This window comes from Phoca vitulina, unplaced genomic scaffold, assembly GCF_004348235.1.
Source record: "Phoca vitulina isolate PV1807 unplaced genomic scaffold, GSC_HSeal_1.0 scaffold18, whole genome shotgun sequence".
NCBI classification, from domain to species: Eukaryota; Metazoa; Chordata; class Mammalia; order Carnivora; family Phocidae; genus Phoca; species Phoca vitulina.
This window is the reverse complement of record NW_022589721.1, coordinates 5109058-5134685: the sequence shown is the minus strand read 5'-3', so window position 1 is coordinate 5134685 and position 25628 is coordinate 5109058. Positions and strand designations below refer to the sequence as shown.

General features: G+C 35.4%; 1 protein-coding gene across 2 annotated transcripts in view; it reads left to right on the top strand.

The window, feature by feature from the left end:
• The window catches only part of ANGPT1 (angiopoietin 1), a 241095-nt gene that overhangs the window by 210706 nt on the left and 4761 nt on the right, over positions 1 to 25628 (top strand). For both annotated transcript variants that reach the window (XM_032415566.1, XM_032415565.1), the window contains exon 8: positions 16286 to 16416. In XM_032415566.1, the coding sequence (XP_032271457.1) occupies positions 16286 to 16416 (131 nt within the window). The remainder of the gene's footprint in view (positions 1 to 16285; positions 16417 to 25628) is intronic.

Genomic DNA, 25628 nt, shown 5'->3' with positions numbered 1-25628 from the left:
CACCCACAGTGTCCCTTCAGAACAATAGCCCTCCTTCTCTCACCTTCTGGGAATGTTGCTGGTTTACAGTTTGTAGCCAGGGTCCCCTGCCTGAGCATTGCCTGTGGCTGAAGAAAGTCACATCACCCAAGATCATTCTTCCTTCCTGCAGACAGATTGTATCCAATGACTAGTCAATATAGGAGTGTATAAAGGACCCCTTGCCTCAGTTTGGGACAATTCTGAAGGGCCATCCCAGGTCCAGAATTCAACTTGGTATTAGCTGAGTTCTTAACCGTAACTGTGTGTGAATCCATCCTCTCTCTGTTCAGTACTGCTCTCATCACTCTGCCACGGGGATTGATCCTGAGAGCCCTCCCCTATAAATCTCTCTATACTGATTTCCCAGAGAAAAGCATCACCCTCACTCTCAGGCTGGTTTGGATGTTTTATGCTCCCATAGATCCATAACAGTCTGTGGATAACTATCCAGTATTCACATTCTAAGTCATTAATAAGTATTTATTAAATAACTGTGTGTGTTGCCCTTTTCTGCTATTTCTAAGCTTCTCAAGTATATGAACCATTTTTTATCAAAACTCAAGATATATACCTAAGTTAGCCAAAATATTAAGTAATAGTTAATAGCTAATACTCAGTGAGCACATGTATGCACCAGATACCTTGTTTTCACATGAGAAAACAGGCATGGTACAAGGTCACAGGTACTAATATGAGTAGAAGTTATTTGAGCTTTGATCTCATAACTGCCCATCATACGACCATCCCTCAATAAAGGGAAATCCAGAAGTTACTTTCTAGAATTAAATACACTCAAAGCACATATTCTAACAAATAAAATTTGTTTCTTCTGATCCTATTTCTGTCTTTAATAATTTGAATGTCCATGGGCATTATCTTATCTCTCTTGTTCTCAATTTTCTGTCCTATAAATTAAGTATTTGTAAAGTTCCTTACAGATCAAAAATTATTTTCTAGAATAGAATTACCTTTATGTATATATTCCTTTTTATTTAATGCCCCTTTGTTTCTTTGATAAGTGATTAAATTTTGATCTCTCTAATAAACACTTCAGTAAGAGGAAATATCAATCCCCTGGGAACATCAGTTTAGGGCTTACAGTGACCTTTTACTTCTCATGAAAACTTTGGGGGTCCCAATACTCAGAGTTAAAAAGCAAATACACAACCACCACCACCTCAACAAATGCTTTAAAAATAACAGATTAGGGCGCCTGGGTGGCTCAGTTGGTTGAGCGACTGCCTTCGGCTCAGGTCATGATCCTGGAGTCCCAGGATCGAGTCCCGCGTCGGGCTCCCTGCTCAGCGGGGAGTCTGCTTCTCCCTCTGACCCTCCCCCCTCTCGTGCTCTCTCTCCCGTTCTCTCTCTCAAATGAATAAATAAAATCTTTAAAAAAAAAAAAACAGATTAATTGTGGGTTTGAGGAGATGCTATGATCTACTGGAAAGTGCTTTGGAATAGGAATCCGAAGCTATTAAATAGTAGTGTGTCTTCAATATCCATAAAACCAAGTTGGTTGTATCAGTGTTCAGAAAAACAGAGCCATGATCAGCACTATGGAAATAAGACATTTGTTATACAGATTACACCTTACACAAGTGTGAGATGAACTGGGGAAGTAAAGGTCTGGAAGGTGAAGGTAGAAAATCAAAAGAAGGTGGAAAATCAACCACCATGCTTGAAACCCAGCATGGTGGTAGACCAGTGGGAGCTTGCAGGGAAATCCAAGAAACCAAGCTTGTCCAGCCACCAGAGGAGGACCACGAAGTGGGGGACCTAAGGAAAGATGTTACTTCAGTGTAGCTATGTTACCAATCAAGCATCTGGTGGTGGGTCTGGAGCCATTGACAGCATGGGAAGGCAAGCTGGATGCAGAGTGGAAAAGGACAAGCTGGGAACTGCCATGTCTACTGATGGTCTGAGTCGGGCCACTGCTTCACTTCCACCTTCCAGATCTCACACAAAGTCCTCTTTTGACCAACTCTAACTTGGAACCATATAAGGAAGGAAATTCTGGGGAACATAGTTCCCAGATTAACCAAGTTGACAGTAGCACAATCTAGCTATACCTTGGGCAAATCACCTATTACTTTTTTTTTTAATTTTTTAAATTTTTATTTTATTATGTTATGTTAGTCACCATACATTACATCATTAGTTTTTTACGTAGTGTTCCATGATTCCTTGTTTGTGTATAACACCCAGTGCTCCATTCAATACGTGCCCTTCTTAATGCCCATCACCGGGCTAACCCATTCCCCCACATTTCTCCCCTCTAAAACCCTCAGTTTGTTTCCCAGAGTCCATAGTCTCTCATGGTTTGTCTCCTCCTCCGATTTCCCCCCTTCATTTTTCCCTTCCTACCTATTACTTTTATACCTCAGTTTTCTCATCTTTAAGTGGGAATAATGCCCTCTCTTCTATTATCCTCACCATTTAGTTATAAGGATCCATTCAGAAAGAGTATGTAAACATACTTTGTATTGGATAAATTTAAATACCACGCAACTATGAAAAATATTTACTTACTTATTTATTTATTTATTTATTATGTTATGTTAGTCACCGTACAGTATGTCATTAGTTTTTGATGTAGTGTTCCATGATTCATTGTTTGCGTATAACACCCAGTACTCCATGCAATACGTGCCAGACTAACCTATCCCCCCTCTAAAACCCTGTTTGTTTCTCAGAGTCCATAGACTCTCATGGTTCATCTCACCCTCTGATTTCCCCCCTTCATTTTTCCCTTCCTTCTCCTAATGCCCTCCATGCTATTCCTTATGTTCCACAAATAAGTGAAACCATATGATAATTGACTTTCTCTGCTTGACTTATTTCACTTAGCATAATCTCCTCTAGTCCCATCCATGTTGATTCAAAAGTTGGGTATTCATCCTTTCTGATGGCTGAGTAATATTCCATTGTATATATGGACCACATCTTCTTTATCCATTCAATTGAGATACCACCTTACACCAGTTAGAATGGCAAAAATTGACAAGGCAAGAAACAACAAATGTTGGAGAGGGTGTGGAGAAAGGGGAACCCTCTTACACTGTTGGTGGGAATGCAAGTTGGTACAGCCACTTTGGAAAACAGTGTGGAGGTTCCTCAAAAAGTTAAAAATAGAGCTACCCTGTGACCCAGAAATTGCACTACTGGGTATTAGCCCCAAAGATACAGATGTAGTGAAAAGAAGGCCACATGCACCCCAATGTTCATAGCAGCAATGTCCACAATAGCCAAACTGTGGAAAGAGCCGAGATGCCCTTCAACAGACGAGTGGATAGAAGACATACAAATGGCTAACAGACACATGAAAAAATGTTCATCATCATTAACCATCAGGGAAATTCAAATCAAAACCACATTGAGATATTCACGTATTTTTAATTCAATTTTCGTCACACCCAAGAAATTTTTTAGTGGTTTCAATAAAACATTTTAATTATATTTCTATATTGAAATTGTAACCCATTGTTTTACTGATTGGTATTTTTGTCTGTTTATTAATTTGGCTTCAGGACCCAGTCCAGCATTACATCTGTGTTCTCTTTAGTCACCTTTTACCTAGAATAGTCTACCACATACCTACCACAAATATTTTTAAACAATCCAGGTCAATTTTCCTCAAAAATGTCCCTTTCTCAATCTATCTTATTATTCCTTCCTGATGAGATTCAAATAAAATGTTTTTGATAAGAATGCTGTAGAAATGGTATTGTACTTGCCATTTTATCACATCCAAAGGCACAAAGAGTCAGTTTGTCCCATTATTGATTGGGCTAAGTTTAATTCACTGTAAGCTGAATTTTGTTTTTGTTTTTGCAATGGAATATGTATGCTTGCAAAGAAAATTCTTACAAAATATCATAATGTATAAAACCCATAAAGCTTATCTATTTTGGTTGAAGTGGTTTTGGGGACCTACTACACTATCTCTTTGGCCCTTTCCTTGCTAGTACCTCAGACACTTGTGGGCACAGTTTAAGAAACGTATTGTATCATTATAGCTAAAAGAATAGATTCACCAATTGGAGGATATTTAGTTGTACTGCTTTAAAGTGTAAAAATAAAAATAAAAATATATAAAAAAATTTTCTTAAAGAGGGCATGTATTGAATGGAGCACTGGGTGTTATATGCAAACAATGAATCATGGAACACTACATCAAAAACTAATGATGTAATGTATGGTGATTAACATAACATAATAAGATAAAATTTAAAAAAAAATTTCAGACTCATTAGAAAGGCATAGTTTATTGAATGGACATGTTTTATTAGGTAGGGGATTTTGCATGTTAATCTTTTTCTTTTTTTCCCTTTTCCATGTTAATTTTTTTCTATTCTTGATTATACTTTGTTCCCTAGAGTTAATTCTTTTATTTTTTATTGTATTAACTAGATTAGTAAATCCTTTATCACAGATAGTATAATAACAAGCTTAAAGGTAGTCCCTCTTTGAACCAACAAAAAATCTCTATTAGTAAAGTATGAATGATAACATTTAACTATTTATAATGTACATCTTATCATTATAATCTTACTACAATATTGATGCACAGTTTGGGAATATTCTTCATATTTTATTATCTCCATATTATTTGTTGGAGATGAATGATACCTTCAGGGTAAAACTGACTTATAGCTGTGTTAAAGTCTTGTTCTGGAAGAGATTCTACATGAAGACATGAATGCAATGTTTGAATCAAAATTTTAAAAATTGAAAATAATTTAGCTGTTAAATATATTTTTACACAAAATTTACTTTTGGCCAACATATTTATTGGGAAAGAGTTTGATGTAATGGGTAAAACCTTGTATTGGGAATCAAGAGCCATGAATTCTAGACTTGGATCTGTAGTTATTTTCTGAATGACCTTGGACAAGTTACTTCACTTTTCCAAGTCTCAGGTCCTCAGAAGTAAAATGAGAAAGTAAGGATGAACTCTTTCCAATTCCAAAACCTTTTTTTATTTGTTTTCTTAATCATTAAAGTACTCCCGTATTATGTATGCATTTCAAGGACAAAGCAAATTAGTGTAGATTGAAAAGAATTCTCTCGGGTCTCCCACATAAATTTAAGCCCTGCATTTTTGTAATTATTGCAAAACTTGTTTTACTCTTCTTAGTGAAATGTTTTTCATTTCTCCGATCCTCTGGGCTACGTGGTCCTGGCTAGAACCAGTAGCAGATGTGTTGAAATACTAAGAGGAAAGTTATTTTTTATAGCAGTTCTGGACTGACCAAAGTAGAAAAAAATATATATAGGGAATCACCTGGCAGTTTCTACCCTCTTGAATTCTTAGCCTAGATTGCAAACTCAAGGTTTTAAGTAGTTTTGTTTGTATTTTCAAAAAATTTCTCCAATGTGGGAGTTATATACTTTATTTAGACTATGATTTTTGTTGAGTCCTTTAGTTTTTTGGATTGTTGGTTGGATGAGATTCATCTCCCTGATCTATTCAACTCCAAGCTCTTCTGGTTTTTTTTTTCTTTACCTGCAAATGATATGCAAGAATTTCTGTATTGTACAATACCAAGCAAATGAAATAAAATATTAATAAAATAGACAACATACCTTGTTCCCTAGGCCAACTGATCTTGGAAAAGGATGCTATGTTGTTGTCACTAATCAGTAGTCTGTGCACAGGCTACAAGAACTAGTTTCTCTGCCTACAGTTTTGATAACTGCCACTAGGTGACAGACCGTAAACCTTGATTTTATGGAACTCATCTTGGATGAATAACTGAGGGCTTAGTGAATATTACAAGATTTAGTTAATTATACTTTTTGAGTAGAAATTTCAAAATTGTCACAATGACAATATAAAATATTTATTACCCTCTAATTTATACAAAAGTTTTTCTCTCTAGATGATTTATTTCCTTTACAAGAGCCTTTACCCATTTCAACCATAAACATCTTAAAACCATTTTAAATAATTATGCCAAGTATCAATAAGTAACAACATTAAATGCATCAGCTATAAATCCCATGTTAGTAGTACCATCATAACATTCAACTTTAATATTAAATAAAATATTTAGCCACATATTTAAAATATTTACAAAGTGCTTAGATATGCTTCTTGGTGCTAACATCACAAATGCCAGTTTGATGCTGGTCTGCTTATTCTAGTGAAAGAATCAAAAGTACTTTTTTCTTATGTAGTTCAGTTAGGAGTTCAACTAAACAGCTGTATAAAGAAAGAATGATTTTAGCTTTATTCATTGTTAGGCTGTCAATGAAAAACAACTTCCTTTCCCTTGCATACCCTTATAATCAATGGTAGAGAGAATTTTCTAAATATGAAGATCAGAGGTTATTATATAAAAATTTGGAGGTCACATTATTGTTATAAAATAATTATTTTTAATGAACTCTGCTTTAAAATAATAGATGTGATTAAAGATCCAATGAATAGTTTGTACCTATTTATAACCTGATTCTTAAAGTACACCTTGTGTTCTTAGCAGAAGAATTACATCTGAAGAGTGTATGCTTCTTTGACATTTCCTAATCTAGAGATATGCTGATTATAAGAAACGTTAAGTCAGTATTTCCTTGGCTTGTTAAAAAACAGTAATTTTAGGGGCACCTGGGTGGCTCAGTCAGATGCATCCAACTCTTGGTTTTGGCTCAGGTCATTATCTCAGGGTCCTGGAATCAAGCCCCACATCAGGATCCATGCTCAGCACAGAGTCTGCTTGGGATTATCTCTCTGGCCCTCCCACTGCTCTCTCTCTCTCTCAAATAAATAAAATCTTTTGAAAAAATAAAAATAAAATAATTTTAAACATGCAGTTGTCTAATATCCATAATTATTTTATTTCTTAACTAGATATAGTTTTGCTATAACCTACATAGCTTCACTAAAACTACTCTCTTAAAAGTTGTTATAATTATTTTGAAATCAGGGTCTGCATTCGTTTGTTTGTCCAGCCAGCTAGTCATCAAACATTTATCATGTTGCTAATATTTCCCTGATACTATTCAGTTGTTTCCAAACTTCAGTGTGCATATAGTCAACTAGGGTGTTTGTTTAAAGTGCAGATTTCTAGGTTCCATATCCAGAGATTCTGATCTTAGGATAGGACCTAGATTTCAGTTCTACCAACTACACCCAGGTGATGTTGATGCAGAACTAACACTTTCATGACTCTAAAAGGAGACACCATGCTTTCTGGTTTTGTGGTGCTAATAGTTTAGAAGACAGAAGAAAACATGATATAGTTGACTTAAAAGTTGCAGCTTTGGTATGTTTTAGCATGTGTTTGTTTTTTTTTTTGTTTTGTTTTGTTTTTAATCAAAGAGTTGTGGACCTTTAAAAAAAAAATGATGGCGCTATGGATCCTCTCCCCAGAATAACTGAAAAAAACTAAATTTTGCTTATATATCTGTGTGATTCAGCTCCACACTCAAAGTCCTTGGATAAGAACACTTGGAATTAGGCTCTAGTTGGACAGTAAAGAAAAGTGGTCTATTTAGCTGGGGTTGAGGATGGATGGGATACATTGGAGGAGATTGAAGGGGAACAGGAAAGGCTTCATAGAGGAAATCCTTGAGGATTGTGAAATATGACTAGGTGCTCATGAGGCAAGTACAGAGGATGATGGCAGAAGGAGAAAGGTCTTGAGATTTCAGCCAGAGGAGCAATGTGGATAAAGACCCAGAAGTGGAAGAAGGAAGTGCCTTATTAGACAATAGTAAGTAAATTGTATGTGGGAGTTCACTGTGCTACAGAAAATGAAGGGCCGTGTTCCTTGATAAGGAGCTTGGACACTGTCTTATACTAATTTTGAAGAGAAATAAGCACACTGATGATTTTGGTCAACAGAAGAATCTGCTCATGCACACTAGAGCCTTATTTGCAGAACTTATAGCAACACATTATCCAAGTACAACAAGAGAAAGTATTTCCTTTTTGCAAAACAACCTCAGACAATGCCTCTCAATGGTTTTCAACATTCTACTCACCCTTTCCCCTCTCTCTGTCTTCCCCTAGGGGATGCTGGAAAGAAAGTTTCTTGCTGCTCTTTAAACAGAAATTAAAATGAGAACAAACCTACCTCCCTTGAACTTGCTTATACTAAAAAAAATCACCAATTTCAATCACAAGTTTAACAAGGTCTTGACTTAATTTTTGGTAAAAAAGCAAACCCATAAACTCTCTGAGATGGGTGTAGGCCTGGTCTTTTAGGCACCAGAATGGTGTCCAGTCACTGAGCCACTCACTTGGAGCTGACTCTGTCAGCCACACGGGACACCAAGGGAATTAAAATATGTTTAAGGGACTGTTTGTATTTTTTACAGAGGTCTTGGTGCCATGTAATTCATTTTGGCACTCATTTTTTTAATGTATTCTTAGAAAAGGGGAGGAATACTGGAAGACTTTATTTTATTTAGAACTAAAACTAGGGTATTAGTACAGTGTGTATTTCTAAACTTTGGGAAGTATGGTTTCATTGTCACAGATTTCATGAAAATTATTTTTACATGTACAGAATAGAGTGTACTCTCTCAGCGCTGTGCAAAGGCACAGAAATAACAGTATGTGAATTCTGTTTTCTTTAGAGGAAGAATTTCTCATGAGTTTTGAACACAGGCAATCTTCATGTCATTGAGAAACACTGAAAACTGTATTTTACTTGAGTTTGAAACAGGGATAGCTGGTAGCAGTGTTTCCATTGTCAAGAGCTTGAGACCTGGGTGGTTGATAAACTCAATTTTACAAAGTCCTACATTATATTAATATTTCTAAATCAAGGGAGAGACATTAAAATGTATACTGTCAAAACAAACAGATGGAAAATTACCATGCAATCTATGCACATATAATGAAAATCAATATATAAAACAATCAGAATCACAAAATAAATAAAACTGGATTTTCTCAAGTTTCTCATTATTTGAGCTGAGTTTTCTGTAACTGGAAATTTATCTTTCTTAATCAGCACAGATTCCCATGACCATCACTATCTCAAGTATTTTTCACACTTGCACATCATCCACTAAACATGTTCAAAAATGAATAATATATCTACCTCAGGGCATCTGAGGCTTAAAAAGCAAATAAGATAATGCACTCCTTCTTAGCATAATGGCTAGTTTAATATACAGAAATTCTGCTGATTCCTCAATGATCCAATTCGATCTGAGAACAAATGACACCAATTCAGGAAGATTGAACGTGATGAAGAAACTTTTGGGAGGAAGGATGGGAATTACAGGATGAGTTGCCTTGGGTGATGTTTTCAAGGATTTTTCCCAGTATCAATTATGGATAAAGAAAGGGAAAAAAGATCACATGCTGGATTCAGCCAATAAAGTACCCTGATATATGGCAAGAGAAACATAGGATTCTCAAAGATTGGAATTTTAATTTATAAGAATAAACATTTGAAATAAAAGACCATTATTCAGGCATCTGGGTTCAAAATAAGGTAGACCTTTCTGATTTCAAATCAGAAAATTCATGTCCATGGGGCTTTAATCGTAAAACATAATGATAGAGTTAAAATGGTACTACATATAAGCCATCTCTTGAAATGAGTAAAACTTAAATTCTGAACAATTTTAACTCTTAGTTCATAATTGACTCAATAAATATTTATTGAATGTCTGTTATGTATATGATATATGGAGTTTACAAAGATGACTGAAATATGAATACTTATTAGGAGCTGACAATATGCTAAGGAAAGAAAAGCATATATATAAATAATAATAAGAAAAGCACATATATAAATAATAATAATAATACATATATAAATAATAATAGGAAAACTGAGATGTGCCACAAGAGAAGCAATTTATCTGTGCAATGACAAGTTAGAGGAGAAAGGAGAGGAGGCTTCCGGTGTAACATTTGGGCTTGCCTTGAAAGATGGTTCATTTTGGACTTGTGAAGAGAGGGAGAAAGGGACCAAATCAGTAAAGCTCTATTCATTTGAAAGAACAAGATACACTTGGACAATCCTGAACTAGAGAGAATAAAATGTTTGCATCAAAGATGTTACTCTGAAAAAAAATAGAAAATATTATTTAGCTAAAGATAATTTTACTATATTAGCAAAGTCCAATATAGGACTGAAGTTTCCCCTAACATAAATTTATATTCTTTCCTTTATCTCAAGGCTTCCAGTCTTAGTAGTTTCCACCAGAACTCTGCACACTTAACAAACAGGACATTTTAAATGTAAAGAATTTCAGCTTCAAATACTAATACAATAAAAGAACTAAAATCTGTCTTAAATGCCCAGTATCAAAATAAGTTCATTGCCTGCCTTTTCACTTGACATTCCCAGAACATTCAAATGACTGATGGAAACCTTTTTCTTTCTTATCTGTTTTCTTTTTTATGTTAGATAACCTCAAAACTTAATTGTGCTATGGATTTCACAACTCTTTTATTGAAAATATCCTCTTCGTCCCTCTCCAAAAGTCCATGTCCTCCACAGCCTCCAAAGCTAACCTCTTCCGATAAATTTTTTGAGCAGTTTAGCATCTCCTGAATTTTTCTCTTACCCTCTTTCCAACAATACTAATTATTTGTATACTTCCCAATGATGCCTTTATAGCACCAAACAAATGCTTAGTTTTGCTAAAAGTCTAAACACTCTTTTTTCTATATGTGTTTTGACAAAAGAAAATTGTCTTTGTTTTCAGCAGAAGATGCCACCTGTATCATTTAAACTCAGTTCTAAAAGACATGTTCTGCTAGCCCTCTTTGCTGATGGTGCCCAGCTCTTTTGGTAAAGAAGGGAGGGTGGTTAGAGCAGAGTCAACCCTGAGCAGCAGCAACCAAGAGACAGCCGTGTGGGGAAACTCTGTCAGATTGAGTCATTGCTACCAGGCTTTGAAAGAAAACCATGGGGGTCATTTTGTATTTTCTTCAATTGATTGTGAGAAAGACAAACTAGTTCCATATGGCGGCAGGGAGAGAGCGCAGAGCCAGAATGGAAAGCTGCTGCAGGAGATCTCCTCAGCTTGTCAGTCTGAAAGACCTTAAAGTTCAGATATCTGAGTCTTTCTACTGTTTAAAAGAGTCAAGGCCAAACTTCAATTTGTCATACATACAACTCCCACTGCCTTGGGTAATGAAAGAGACTCTTGCTTCCCTGAATACAGTAAAGATGTAAAAATGGTGGGAAGTATGGCAGTCTCTTAAGGAGACAAAACTAATGAAAAACCAGACTCATGACCCTGGACTGCCTATTTTAGAGAAGCTACAGAATCACTTGTGATGATTCATAGGTATATTTTGAAGGCTGTTCTTTCATAATAGAACTCACAATTGCCCTACATTTATTAAGAAATATGATTTAGCCTTTCTGGTTATACGAATTTCTTTAAATCAAAGAAAAGGCATAACTGTATTTTCATTGAGGATGACTAGGGAATCATGACCAATTTCAACATGCACTTGTCTGTTTCATTTTTCCTAAAGATGCTAATTGAAAAAATCATAATGGCTGACATTCTTTACAGCCAATGACCAAATCATGTAAGAAATATGGGGTTTTTATCCTCATTAATTAGGAAAAATGGGTTTAAAAGGATGAATACCATGATTTTACTTTGTGGCTGCCTTTTTGATCACATCTTCTTTGGAGTTTTTGTCTTATTTGGGGGTTTTTTTGTTTGTTTTTTTCTTTCTTTTTTTTTAAATCTTCCATATTTCTGTCCCTAAGCCAAATGCTTTACTCTGGAATAACGTTTGGTTTTTATCTCCTAACACGTCATCCTTCATGCAAGCCACATCTATACTGGCTGAACAAAAGAAATAGATGTCCAGGATTCCCATGGTGTTATTTTATGGAAGTATTCTCTCTAATGACTCACACTTTAAATTTTCTTTCACCATATTCAGATGCAAGGCCAACTTTCACCCTTCTGTATATCAACTTTTCTTTTGTAAAGTGAAGTTTCATTAGCAGAATGGAGAAATCCATAGATAATTAATTAAAATAAAGACATTAGAAATTAGCCAGAACCACTGTTTAAAAGAACCACCTAAATATTCCATTTGAGCCTCAATTCAAATAAATCTTATCTAATTAGAAAAAATACTTGGCATTAGTGAATGGCCAGCTCTTAGTTTGCCTTTATCAAATAACCAGCTAGAATTGTTGGCTTTGGGTCAATAATTGCTCCTCTGTACTAGCTAAATAGCTGCTAAGAAAGAATGAGCCCCTTAACTGTTCAGATGACCTATCCTTGACTACACAGTTGCTCCCAAAATCCTTGTGCGATTCCACAGAAGCATAGTTGTCCTCATTTATAAATTTCTTAAAATAGTGGTGAGAAAAATTATTTTTTATGCACCATCTCTATTTCCCAGTGTAAGAAAATGACTGTCCATGGGTGCCTCTTCCCTAGAAGAGCATAATCAGCTCCCCTGTGACACACTAAGGATATAGACTCAGGGGAAATGAATACTACTATATGTAAATTACAAGTTCTACTCAGTCTTGTACAGTGAAAATCCTCTAAATATTGGTCTTTTCTACTTTTTTCTTTTTCATTGAGATATAATTAACATATAACATTATATTAGTTTCAGGTTTACAACACAGTGGTTTAATATATGTATATATTGCACAATGGGCCTTCTAGGAATGGGGACAGCACATGCAGATATACAGAGAAATGAGAATGTATTGCTTTGAGGGAACAAGTAATTGATAAGCCTGGAGTATTATATACATGGACAGGAAATAAGCAATGAGAGGTGTGGGGGGTTGGGTGGTGTGGGAAAAGTAGAGGAGGGCAAGATCTTCAAAGTCCTTGTAAACCACAATAAGGAATTTGGGCTTTATCTCTCATGTGTTGGGAGAACAGCTGAGGGATTTTAACCAGAGTGGAGGAATAATGAGATACAGGTTTTTGAATGAGCCACTTGGAGCATGGATTTTAGGGCAAGGGGGAAGGAGCAAGACTCAAGGCAGTGAGACTAGTTGTTAGGCTTCTGTAATAATCCAGAGAAGAGCTGCCAGAACTAGAAGACTTACCTTCTAAAGTTGATTAAAAGGATCTGGAAAAATGTCTCTTTTTACTTACAGACTCTAACATATAGCAATAATGAAGTCCATAGAGGTAAAGGTCAGGAAAAGACATTGTTGATGTTTATGCTACACTTCTTTCTACATGCTTCCATACATACTTGGAGATATATGAAGGCATCCTTAAACTTGTAACAATTTTGGGGATAGTCATACAATAGCTTCCAAATGATGTTGGAGAAGAATAAGAAATGGCATGAAAAAAATGGTCATACAATTATGTATGGAAGCATGGTATAAAGAAATCTGTAGAGTATGATTTTATTTTCATTTGTATTTATACATGAAGACAAACTGTTTTGAAAGATGCAAAACTAATGTAAGTGATTACTTCTAAAGAGATAGATGAGATAGGTCTGTGGGCAACTTTATGTGCATTGTTCAAAATTTTTATAAGAATATGATCAGATATTACATATATACTTAAAATAGATAATATTAGATAATATTTTCAATTTGGAGGGGGGAAAACAAGGACAAGACTAAATGCATATAAACCATGACACCAAGAATAGTTATATTCAGAGATGAGATTTGGGTTGCTTTTTATTTTCTTCTTTTTGCTTTTCTCTACTTCCTAAATTTATAATTGGGCATTCCAATTGCCATGGTAACACAAAGAAACCATTATAAACTATAAGTCTTAAAATATAACCCTCTTGTGAAAGGATAAAAGTATGAAATATATCCAGCACATAGCAGTCACTCACGTAATATCAACTGAACATTTGTGCTGAATTACCTGAAAATGAAGGTGTAGAAAACATTGTGTTCTGGAATCTCTATCCCCATCAGTGAGCTTAAAGCTACTTACAGGGATAATGGTATTGACTTACCTTTTGAAAAAAAGAAGGAAAGTCATCACAAATCATAGAGAAGCCAAGAATCAGAGATGGAATTAGCATGGCTCATCCAAGAACACCTGTGGGCTAACCTCAGCCAGTCCCAGTGGAGCAGGAGATTTCAAGCCTGCAGAGTCACAGCTATTTAATTTTTGAATCATTCATCTTCCCCCAACTGATTCTGTGTTCACCAAACAAGCAACTTTCCAATTATAACTTGGCTTTCTGGTGAAACTCTCTCTAAGAAGACCATGAACCTAGACCCCACAATGTCCCAGTTTTGACTGTAAATGGAGAACTTACAAAAAGTCTCCCTTAGCTTTGTGACTGTGTGTCTATCTCTGAAAGGCTGAGAAAGTGATCAAATCTGGAAGGTTGTAAATTCACCCAGGTAACTTGTTCCAGGCTCCCATTGGTGACCTCTCATCTTTCTTTCCCCTGATGAAACCCACCCACCCGTGGGCTGCCTGCAACCTGAAATGTAAATCCATGCTTCAAAAATTCGACAATTCTCTATCACCGGTGACTTTTAGCCTGCCTCTCAGAGTTTTGAAATACAAGCTTGTGCATGATAATTTAGCTTTGGAAGCTGCCTTCAACTTACCGTTAACCACAGGTTCTATTAATCATTGAAAACAACAAAACCTGAGTAGGGCTTAATTGTATATTTTGTTCTGACTAAAAAATCTCTGCAGAATATCTGTAAAATGTTTTGGCACAAGCATACAATAGTACTGTTATTTGCTAAAACTAATATCAACTTCACAAAATAATAGGGGGACCTTTACATATACTTATGTACAAACACAAGTCAAATATATACGTGAAAAAATAAAAATCCAAATATTAATTGACCTATATTATTTCTATTTAATAATAATGTAAAATTTGTTCAGAGCTGGCCCAGGTCCTAGTAGTGTCTCCCTCATACAAAGATATTAACTATTTTGTGGGTGGATAAGATTCATAAATAAGACTCAGGTACAGAAGTGGTAATATACATGGATATGAAAGGAATATTGCTAGATGATTTTGATAAATGAGAACAGATGAACCATATTAGGTAGAATTAGAAAGAAAGGTAGAGTCTCAACCAGAGAAGACCTTGTATCAGAGTGACACTTCTGACAACCTTAGTTTAGTTATTCTGACCCCCAAGGAACGCTGAAGGACCTGAGCAAGTTTGCATTTGTTCAAAGTACCCAGGTGGATATGGAAACAAAGTATAGGATCAGTAGGAAACGACCAGACATCAGTGAACTACATTAGGCATTGATGGTGATTTGTCCACTAGTTTTGAAATTCTAGACCAGAATTCTTCAATCCGCAAAGAGTAATATGAGATACTAATTGAGAATATAAATTCCTACGCCTAGTGAAAAGGCCTTTTCCCCAAATAACCAGATGATTATCTATATGTGCAACTGTTGGAGAGCCCCTGATCTAGGTTAATGTAAATTTCATATAAGAAATGTTTCTAGAGAGTAAAGTAGGTTAGGTTCTTTGAAGAATGCCATATTTGAGGTTAAACAGTTGGCATTTTGAACTTAATTTTAGGGATACTACTAGAATGTAAGCTCCTTATGGGCATGGCCCTTTGATGTAGCTTAAGTACTTAGAACAATTTCTGTTATATAGTATGTGCTCAACAAATATTTGTTCAGAGAATGTATAATGATTAAGAACTTGAATTTTAAAGTCAAACACAGCCAAATTCCAGCTTATTTATCTTCTCTAAATCTTAGCATAAAAAATTAGTATATTGATGCCTAGATCACAAATTTAATATAAAATTAAATTAAATAATAACTGGAAAGCATTTAGCGGAGTGGCACAGAGCAAGTCCTCAATCAATGAGAATTATTATTAGTATTGCTATTAAGAATAATGTTTATCACATCATTACTATTCAATATTAACATAATTATATGCTGTAATGACACTCTACAAGGTATTTTTTCTTTGGAGATTAATACTTGTGGTAATAAAATAAACCCATTTTCCTTTTGTAGATCATGCACTATCAGAGAACCATATGAGTTTGAATATGCATTGTGAAATAAACATGAAGCATACAAGCCATAGAGAATTTTACTGTGATTTAGTCTTTTCTTTCTTTCTGTCTTTCTTTCTTTTTCTTTCTTTCTTTCTTTCTTTCTTTCTTTCTTTCTTTCTTTCTTTCTTTCTTTCTTTCTTTCTTTCTAGCTTGGGTCTTATACTAGTTTGTTAGAAGGGCTGAGTACAAAGAAGGGAGAAAATGATGAAAAAGGCAAACATTCAACAAACTGGTCTTCTGGGTTCTGTTATTCTGTTGAATGGCTTATCTTTTCATTTTTTTTTAAACTTCAGGTTGTATTTAAAGGGTCACACTGGGACAGCAGGAAAACAGAGCAGCCTGATCTTACATGGTGCTGATTTCAGCACTAAAGATGCAGATAATGACAACTGTATGTGCAAATGTGCCCTCATGCTAACAGGAGGTAAGTCCTATGGGGCCATTCTCTAAGGTATGTTTCATTGGTTTGAGGCTTGAATTTTCTTATCTGTGAGAAAGGACTGTGATCTTCTGGTCAGGAAACTTAAGAGCAAGTCCCTAGAGATCATTTTGTTCCGCCCACTAATCTACCATGTGTTCTTGTGCAAGATGTTGCTAGCATATTTATAAGTTTGCCTCCCCCCACAGTGTCTATAAAAGGTGCATGCTAGGCTTAATTCTGAATACATTCTTTAGCTTCTTGAAGTGCCAGTTATTCTGCCTTCTAAGTAATCATAATGATACCCATTGTGGAATGAACAACAATTTGGGAATTCAGCCTCGGGGTGGAGGGGGAATCCTCCTTACAAAGTGTTTTGCAACCGTGTAGTAGAGTTCATTGGTCATTCTGTTGAAATGGAATAAGAAGAATAAAGAGGTATAGTTAGATATAGTTAGATCTAAAGATCTAAAGACCAGCTACACTAGGGCTTTGCATTATATGGTATTGACTTCTGCAAGACATTTGAGCTAGTATAAGAAATTCCATTAAATAATATTGTATCACTGAGTAAGAAAGTTAATCCCCTTTGAACTTTTTAGTATCTTTCCAGCTTTCTGATTGTGTCAAAGAGAAGTTCTCAGTTTGGTGCTAGCGTATCTGTAACACTTCTTCAGCACTTACTCAATAATCACTCAATAACCTTCATAGTGAAGAAGGAGCAAACTCTTTGGCCTCAGGCTCAGGGCCTTGGTTAGACAATGGAACCTACCTAGAATTAAATAAAGTGATTTTGTTTTAATTTTATTGGGTTTTATATCTACCTTTTATTATAGTAAGTGGTACTGGTCTTTAAAGGAATTATATAATCTTTGCATTTTTAAAGTATTCACAATATTTGATATATAACACATTACTGATTTAAAGAAAAATATTAATTAAATATTAATAAAGTTATAAATGGATAATAGGAAAAATCTGTGAAGTTGATACACGACTAACTGGGGTTTGAGAAACACTAAGCTAGAACCCAGTGGCAAGCAGTGTAGCTCAAGTACGTTATAGGCTCTGGCAGGGAAGGAGTTGGCACCAAACAAAATTGTAAAGGTAACTTTCTTTCCAGTGTTTCTGCTCTCACAGTTTCAGAGTTTTTTCCCTCTCTTAATGGAATAGCAATCACTCCCTGCCCCATCAGCTGTTCTGATTCTCCTTCTGTATTAATCTACAACAGAACATGTTTTCATGGCAGTAAGGAAAAATTGAAGTATTTTCCTTCCCAAATATGATATTACTACCATTATTATTATGTATTTTTATATGTTATTGCATAGGTCATACTATCTTACTCAAGCTCCAAAAAGTTCTGTGAGATAAGCAGGGAGAGAAACTCTAATCTCCACTTTGTACATAAGGAAAATAAAAGCAAATTAATGCTCACCGTTTTGTATTTAACATCTAGCCCAGTAGATGCAGAACATAGGAACTCAATTAAAACTATGGTGCATGAATGAATGAGTAACCATCTTGTAACCCTTGAAATCACTTTCAAATTTTGAAGCCAATGAAATGTATCATTAGGTTGACATTTTCTCATCAGTTAACAGAGCATGGAAGAATATGGAGAGGTGATTTTGAAGAAATCTTTCCACCTTCATCCCCATCCCCATGTCCTCCATTTTTACCACCACCAAATCACTTCCCATTGACCACCACACTTACATCAATATCTTTTCAACATGAGACCAGCCCTAGCATAATCAAAGCCAATCTGTTATGATTCTTCTTCTATCATATCCTTCTCCCTATACTTAAAAATGGTATTTTGACATCACATACAACCTAATCAAATAGGTAAAAGTCCTCTATATGTAACTTTATGACCCCCTCTCTGCAACACAGTTGTTACAAATTTAGAATGTTTTCCAAAAATAGTACCCATAGGTTAGGTTTTAAACTTTTCTCCTGAAAGAAAATTCTTCTTCTCATTACTTCCCTGATCCCATAAATGGGATTGTCAGCAAATTTATACAGAGACAAAAGGATTTTGATTGTCTAGTTTCTTGCTCATTTTAATATTGAAATATGCTTCAATTTCTCCACATCTATTTTTACAGATAATTTTTCTTACCAAATAAATGCAATTCATGAAAGACCAACAGTAAAATCTTTCAAATGTTGCCTTAGAAGAGCATTCCAATATGTTCATATTTCTGTCATAATAAAATATAGAACAAAGCAAAGCAACAACCTCTTGGTTGTTGATGAGAAAACTTCATTGTTCAGATTTATGATTTTATTTCTGCTTCAGATGATTGAACTTTGTCATGTTCTTTCATCCATAATCATTTTTGGACCTGCTTCTTACTCACCAATAAATACATATGTTGGGGAGAGAAAATTTCCACTTATTGCTTGGGCTGGAATAGTCTAAGTCAATGTGTTTTTGTAATAAACGCCATTACCCTATCAAATATCCTTTTGAAAGAATCCAGGCCTTGCAAATCTGTTCACTCTGCAAAGCTAAAATGTGGAATTTAGATAGCTAAGAACTGGAGAACATAAGGATGAATGTCAGTGACAGTCCAGGTAACTTGAGTATTGCCTGGAACTTATATCCTACTTAGCTACTCCCTACCACCCATACTTATTCTGTCATATTTTCCCTTAGAACCATTTTCTTCATCTAATGATTTTTCCTTTCTTTTTTTTTTTAAATTTGCATTTGAACTTGCTGCCTGTTTAAAATAGTTTCTTTTAAGCAATAAGATTTCATACTCTGTGAAACTAATAATTCACAGCTTTCTGTCATCATCAATTAAAGCTTTGTTTTATCTTGTTTATTTATATATTTTTTTCCTTTGTTTCTTCTCAAAGAAACTAAGGGTAAAGTAAGATTGAGTGCCTGCTAACTGTCCTAAATAGTTTTGCGCAAGTACCTGGGGGAATTTTGGTTGGAGAATGTGGTATTGTTGCCACCCTTATCTGTCAAAGACTGAACAACAGGAGATGAGCTTAATTGAAAGCAGAAGGTATTTCAGCTAGGCATAAGGTCAAAATATTATTTTGATCTTTCTTTCTTCTTACCTAATATCCTAATTCCTTAACTTCCTTCTATCAATGTAACATATTTTTAATAAGTAACTGTTAAGCATCAACTATTCTTAGAGAAATGAGCAAGACAGAATAGAACTTGCATCTATTGAGGGAGACCATCAACAAAAGAATAAAAAATAAATAACACAATTTCATATCATAACCAGTTTTGGAGACAAAATGTAACATGTGATGGAGTTATTGGAGGATGGGGAAGTGACTTTAGAAGGAGTCTCCAGGGATCAAATGCTGCCAGGGAGGATTGTGCATTTCTAGTTGTGGACATCTTCAAGAAGAGAATATAAAGCTATTTTATCTAAAAGAGCTTACTTACGCATGTTCCTGCAGTTGTAGGTCTAGATAAGAATGTCTGTCACATTTTCTTCTGGTTCTACAACTCTGTTTTCTGTGTATTTATTGTGGCTAAAGTAGGGGAAAACAAGTAATATTATTTTTCAGTGCATGAGATGTAATTCATAGTACATTGTAGAGTGGAAAGGAGGTGTAGGGGGCTGAGAAAGCACATTTGCATCATTAGAAATAGGTACGTTTTACATTTCCTTTCCCAGAAGTATATGTACTTATTCCTACCTTACCAGAAAGCCAGCAATTTTTCCATCCAATTTAAATATTGAATAATTTTCATGTTTTGTTATATATTTCTTCTGAGACCAAAGCATATATTTCAAGGTCAAAATTGCCACATACATCTTCTATACAACTGCCCTTTAATTAATCATTGAATAGAGGTAATTTGTCAGCACAGATTTATAAGCCAGAAATGTCTTTGCTCTGTGATGCCACTGACCTAGGAAAATTTGTAAGTTTTCTCCTTAGGTTTCCCCCTATATGAAGGATATTATGAAAAATCTGTATACTTCAGTAGTGGGAGGGACAAAGTTAAGAGATGATTACAGGAAGTATTTTTAATCCTGTAGGACAGTTCCTATTATGCCCTCCTGAGCCCAAAGAAAGGAATCGGTTTCTTTTAAACATAAAAGTTTTATCTACTATTTAACATTAAGAAAATGAAAATGCAATCTCATTCAATGCGTGCTTTTGTTAATATGGGTTTATTGTCTATTAAAACAAATATGCAAAAAACCTCTGACTCCATAATACTGACAATGAACAACTTTTAGATTCTCACATTCAAAGTGAATGTTACATTCAAAGAAAACATGGTCTTTGGTACTAAATTAGCATTCTTCAAATAAGTATTTCTAAAAGTCTGTTAGAAACTACAATTACTAAAGGTTGCTGGCAAAACAAAACAAAACATGGTATTATTTTACATTCCTTTCCTTACCTTACTTTTCTTTCAACACAATTTCCACATTTAGTGTATAATATAAAAGCTATGTAAAAATGTGACCTAACCTTCTGCAGAAAGAATCTGTTGTGGTAGAAACTTCAATCTCTTTTCCCACGCATAAACTATGTCAGCCGACAGACAAGACTTTGCTAAAGCTAACAAAGGATATTTCTCAGTTCAGCCCTAAAAGACAGGATAAAGCCATACACATAAATTTCTTAGTACACCCTACAACTTACCAGATGCTAACAGCAGAGAGTTGATAAATGCTTGCAGAAGAGGGTTGATATGGCCTGCTATAGAATCTTGAAGAAGACGAAGAAAATGAAAGAACTTAGCAGCTTCTCCAACTAGTGAATGATGCTGAGTGACAGGATCTTTGGGAAAATATGATCATCTTAGAGTTTTTAATAATCCAGGAAGGACGTACTAAACATTGTCCGATAACTCACATTCCCCAGGTTTTAAGGCAAAAATGTTGAGAGAAAAGATCCATATGGATAATTTAAGGTTGACCACAGAAATATACATTGCATTACTTTATTTCAAAGCAATTACTTTTAGTACATAATCCATAAGCCTATTCCTCAAAAATGTATGTTGCAAGGACTTTGTGCTCTCTACTACTATATCCTCAGTGCCCAAGCATGGTGGCTGGCACATGGCATGTGCCCAATAAATACTGGTTGCATGAATGACTATTTTATCACAGACCCTGAAAGGGCATTGCAAAATCACAAAAGATACCAGTGAGAAGACACTGAAGTAAATCAATGTGAGTGTGAATGTAACTGTTGTGTGAATATATATACTTGGAAGCACACACATGAAACAATATGATGAATATGAGGATTGGGACTAAATTTTAAGAATAACTAAACCCCAGAAGACTAAACTCCAGAACTGGAAAAATTTCAGCGTTAGGTTTCTGACTTCCAAACAAATATGAACATGCTAAGTACAAAGTTTAGGTTTACATTCCTATTTTCTGAAGAACATTTTCACTTATTGGAAAAAGAGCAAAGAATATCAGACAATGTCTTTCAAAAGGTAAATTTGGAAAAAAAGAGTGAACCAGAACTGATAGGCCTATAGTACAAGGCTGCCCCCAAAGGTGAATAATTGACAATGGCTGAGAAATAATCACTTAATTGTGTGGTATTTTACTCTAATAATATTACGGCAAATCTTTATTGCAGTTGTACGCACGGGCATTTTTGCATTATCCTAAATGATTTATATTTAATAACTTACATGACATTTTTTTTTAATTTTTTAATTTTTTATTTTTTTTAATTTTTTTATTGTTATGTTAATCCCCATACATTACATCATTAGTTTTTTACATGACATTTCTAAAGACTCTTTGAATTTGGCACCACAAGAATGCTGTTGGCAAGAATTGAGGTACAGAAAAGTTAGATAATTTGCCAAAGTTCCCCGAATTAGCGTCAGGTAAGATTTGAACACAACCTCCAGAGAAGCCATCACTTTATCCACTTTATCTGCTGCCTCTGATAAAATGAATGGCATTCAAAGACAACAGTGAGCTCTGTTTTACTGTTTGCAGCACACATTTGCAAGGATTTCCTCACTTAAATGTTCAAAGTGAAATGCAGTGCAAGGGAGGGAAGAGACAGTAAGAGAATACCTCAAGGTTTTCAGTGAATTCAAGATTCCTGGCCAGGATCAACAACTTTTTCATCTTTGGAACAAAGAGAAGAGAAAGGAAAAAAAGCCAAGTCCTTGGCCTGAAGGGGATATAGTATGAGATGACAGAGGGAGTGCAGACCTCTAAGAAAGGTCTTTCGCCTCCCGCATGCACATCAGACCCTTGCAGCTGCTGCTTGAGGCTAGCTACGGATTTGGCCAGCTTTGTACATGTGAACTCAGGAGGTAATTTTTCATAATGATCCCACTGATAACAGTGGCACCAATCAGTTTTGTTCAGCCTCAGTCTTAGCAAGAAAAGAAGCAAATTTTCTGTGCAAGTTGTTTTGCACATTGCTGATTAGAATGCATGCCTTAGAAAATGAAAGAAATCCATAAAAACAGATATATCTTTTCATTTTGCTGTACTTTTTACCTTAGAAAGGAAGTGTTGAAGGACATTTTGTTTAGGATTAGAAGAATTTGAGAGTTAGGTTTCCTGATTTTCAAATAAATTTGAACTTCCTGAGTACAAAGTTTAGAATCAAATTCCTACTTTCTGGGCAAAGTTTTATTTATTGGTGATAAAATGTGAGTTTTCTGCTTCAAAGATAAATGACTGGAATGACTTTTAAAGGCCTGGATAGCCCGGGATAGTTAGTACAAAACTAAATTTTAATGAGTTAAGTGTAAATGAATTAGAAACATGCATCTCAGATTTCTTATTAAAATATACATGAGGTTACAGGTTATGAAGAAAAATGCTTGGCAACATACATCTTAGCAGTTGCCAATCTTAAAACATTTGAGACATTTTATCAGTTGTCCCAACAGCAGATGGAAGCTGCTGGTTTCTTCCATCCTTTGCTTGCATCGCTGAGTTCTTTTACGGTTAAAGTGCTTTTCCTAGATTAACTTCTTTAGCATGTGGCTCATTTGTTATTCATAGGCACATACAGAACAAAGCACAGAGTTAATATTTCCCCAAGATTGTAGAGGATGTATAATATCTTCAGCTATTTGGTATCTTATCAGAGAGAAACCGCAACCCCAGGCATTCTCTCTGTGTGTTCAAGAAGAACACCTCCATCGCATGCAAACTTATGTATGTACTGATTACCTGTGAGCACATAGGATCATCTGTGAATGCCAAGGAGTCCATATGAGTAACCAGGACCCTGCTATAGTTTTGCCTGCTTTCTATAAATATATTTTAAAACCTTGTCTTTTCAGGATTTATGTTTAAAAGAGCTGGCCATGCTTTTTTTTTTTTTTCAAAGAAAAGTAGAAAGTGGAAATTCCTTTGTTGTTTTACTGCATGTGTCAGAGGAAATGGAATACCTGCTTGCACACAAATAACTGTTTTTGCTACCTTGAAGTTTGGAGTATTTTATAAAGAACACTACAACAAAAATTGTCATGAGAAATAATCACCCTTTCATTTTGTGTTGTGCCATATTAATTCATAGTCTTTATTATCATCAGGTGTTCTGTGATTGTCCATAGTGTGCATGTAAGATAGTCAAACACATTAAGGTCTTTGATTTCCGCATGATGTCAAAACAAATCATTGAAGACAGTTGTTCCAATCATATTAGGTACTTAAGTGCCATTGTCTTTACAATGAAAACATTGATCGACTATACTTATTTGGGTCCAAATTATTGTTGTATTTCTCTAATTAAACCCTGCCAAGCAAATAAGGAGAAATATTCACAATGATGACCTGGTCTTCATTATTAAATCATTATAGTGCCCCCCGCCCCCCAAGATCGAATCCTTGTTGTTCCCACCCTAAATCTTCCATCCCATTTCCTAATAACTTACACTAAGCACTTATTTCAGATTTTACTGGTCTGAATAGTCAGTATGTCATTTTATGTGATCTATACAACCAGGCTGTGAAAATGGCTGATCAGACAATATAAACCACATCATAAGAATGAGGAATCAAATGACTGTGTGACCTTGGAAAATCTCCTTACTCCCTGAGCATCAGTGTCTTTATTACAATACCTGCCACATCAACTAAGATTGTTTGGGGGAAGAAATGAGAGGATGTATATAAATATTGTAGCACAGTTCCTGATGCATATTAACAATTTTATAAGTATCAAATATTATAATAATAATTATTATTGCTGCTCAGGATGTCTTGATTATTAATTGGTGCAATCAACATCAAAGTCTAGGTTTGCTAATTCCTTGTCTGGTGCACTGCAGGCTCTCCATTGCCCACAAGAAAATTTCTAAACATAAAACAAAAACCTCTGTGTTCTCCCTCCTGTTTATTTTGCTAGCCCTATGTTCTCCAGCCCCTTACCCAGTGGCAGTCCAGCCAAGGCAGGCTGCTGGCAGACACTTTCTCCTACTCTTTCAGAGTACAAACTGTGTTCAGAATTTCTTTCTGTTCAATGAACTCACATCAGTCTTCAGGACACAGCTCAGGTGGTAAATAAGTAAACCTTGCAGACCCACTGACAGGACTTTCTGCCTATTTCCATAGATTTTGTTCATCTCTGTTTCACAACCATCATCTCATTTTGAAACAGTTTATTGTCTCTCTCTCCTACACTCTGCGCTCTTTGAAGCCAGGAATTCTGTTTTATTCAACTCCAACCTCTATTTCTGTCTGTTGGTTAATATTTGTTGAAATGACTCTTAATTGATTTTTTCCCCTTCATTATGCTGCCACAGATGCTCAGGATGGCTTTGGCAGACTATAGTTATGGAATGAGGGCTCTAAATAATATTTAATTAATATTCACCCTGATAGATCTTGTTCCCCTGGTTAAATATTGGTTCCTATTCCTAGAGAATGTCTTGCTTGTTCATCTGATGATGGACAGGTAGACCGGATAAACTCTAAAGTTTTCTGTGAACATTGTTCAACTTTGCACCAAGACTGCCTACTCTTTACCTTCATTTCCTGAGAGTTTCCCCCTTGTTCACGATGTACCAGCTACCCTGATGTTCTTCTAGTTTCTAAGCACATCAAGCTCTCTTTCTTCCTCATGGTATGGGCAGGTGCTATACTCTGCTTAAACGAGTCTTACCCCATCTTCACATGGCTGCCTCCCTCTCATCCTTCAGCACTCATTGAATATCAGCTTCTTCTGTGAATGTGAAAAGTCAAGTAGGTCCCCTGTTACCCTCTTTC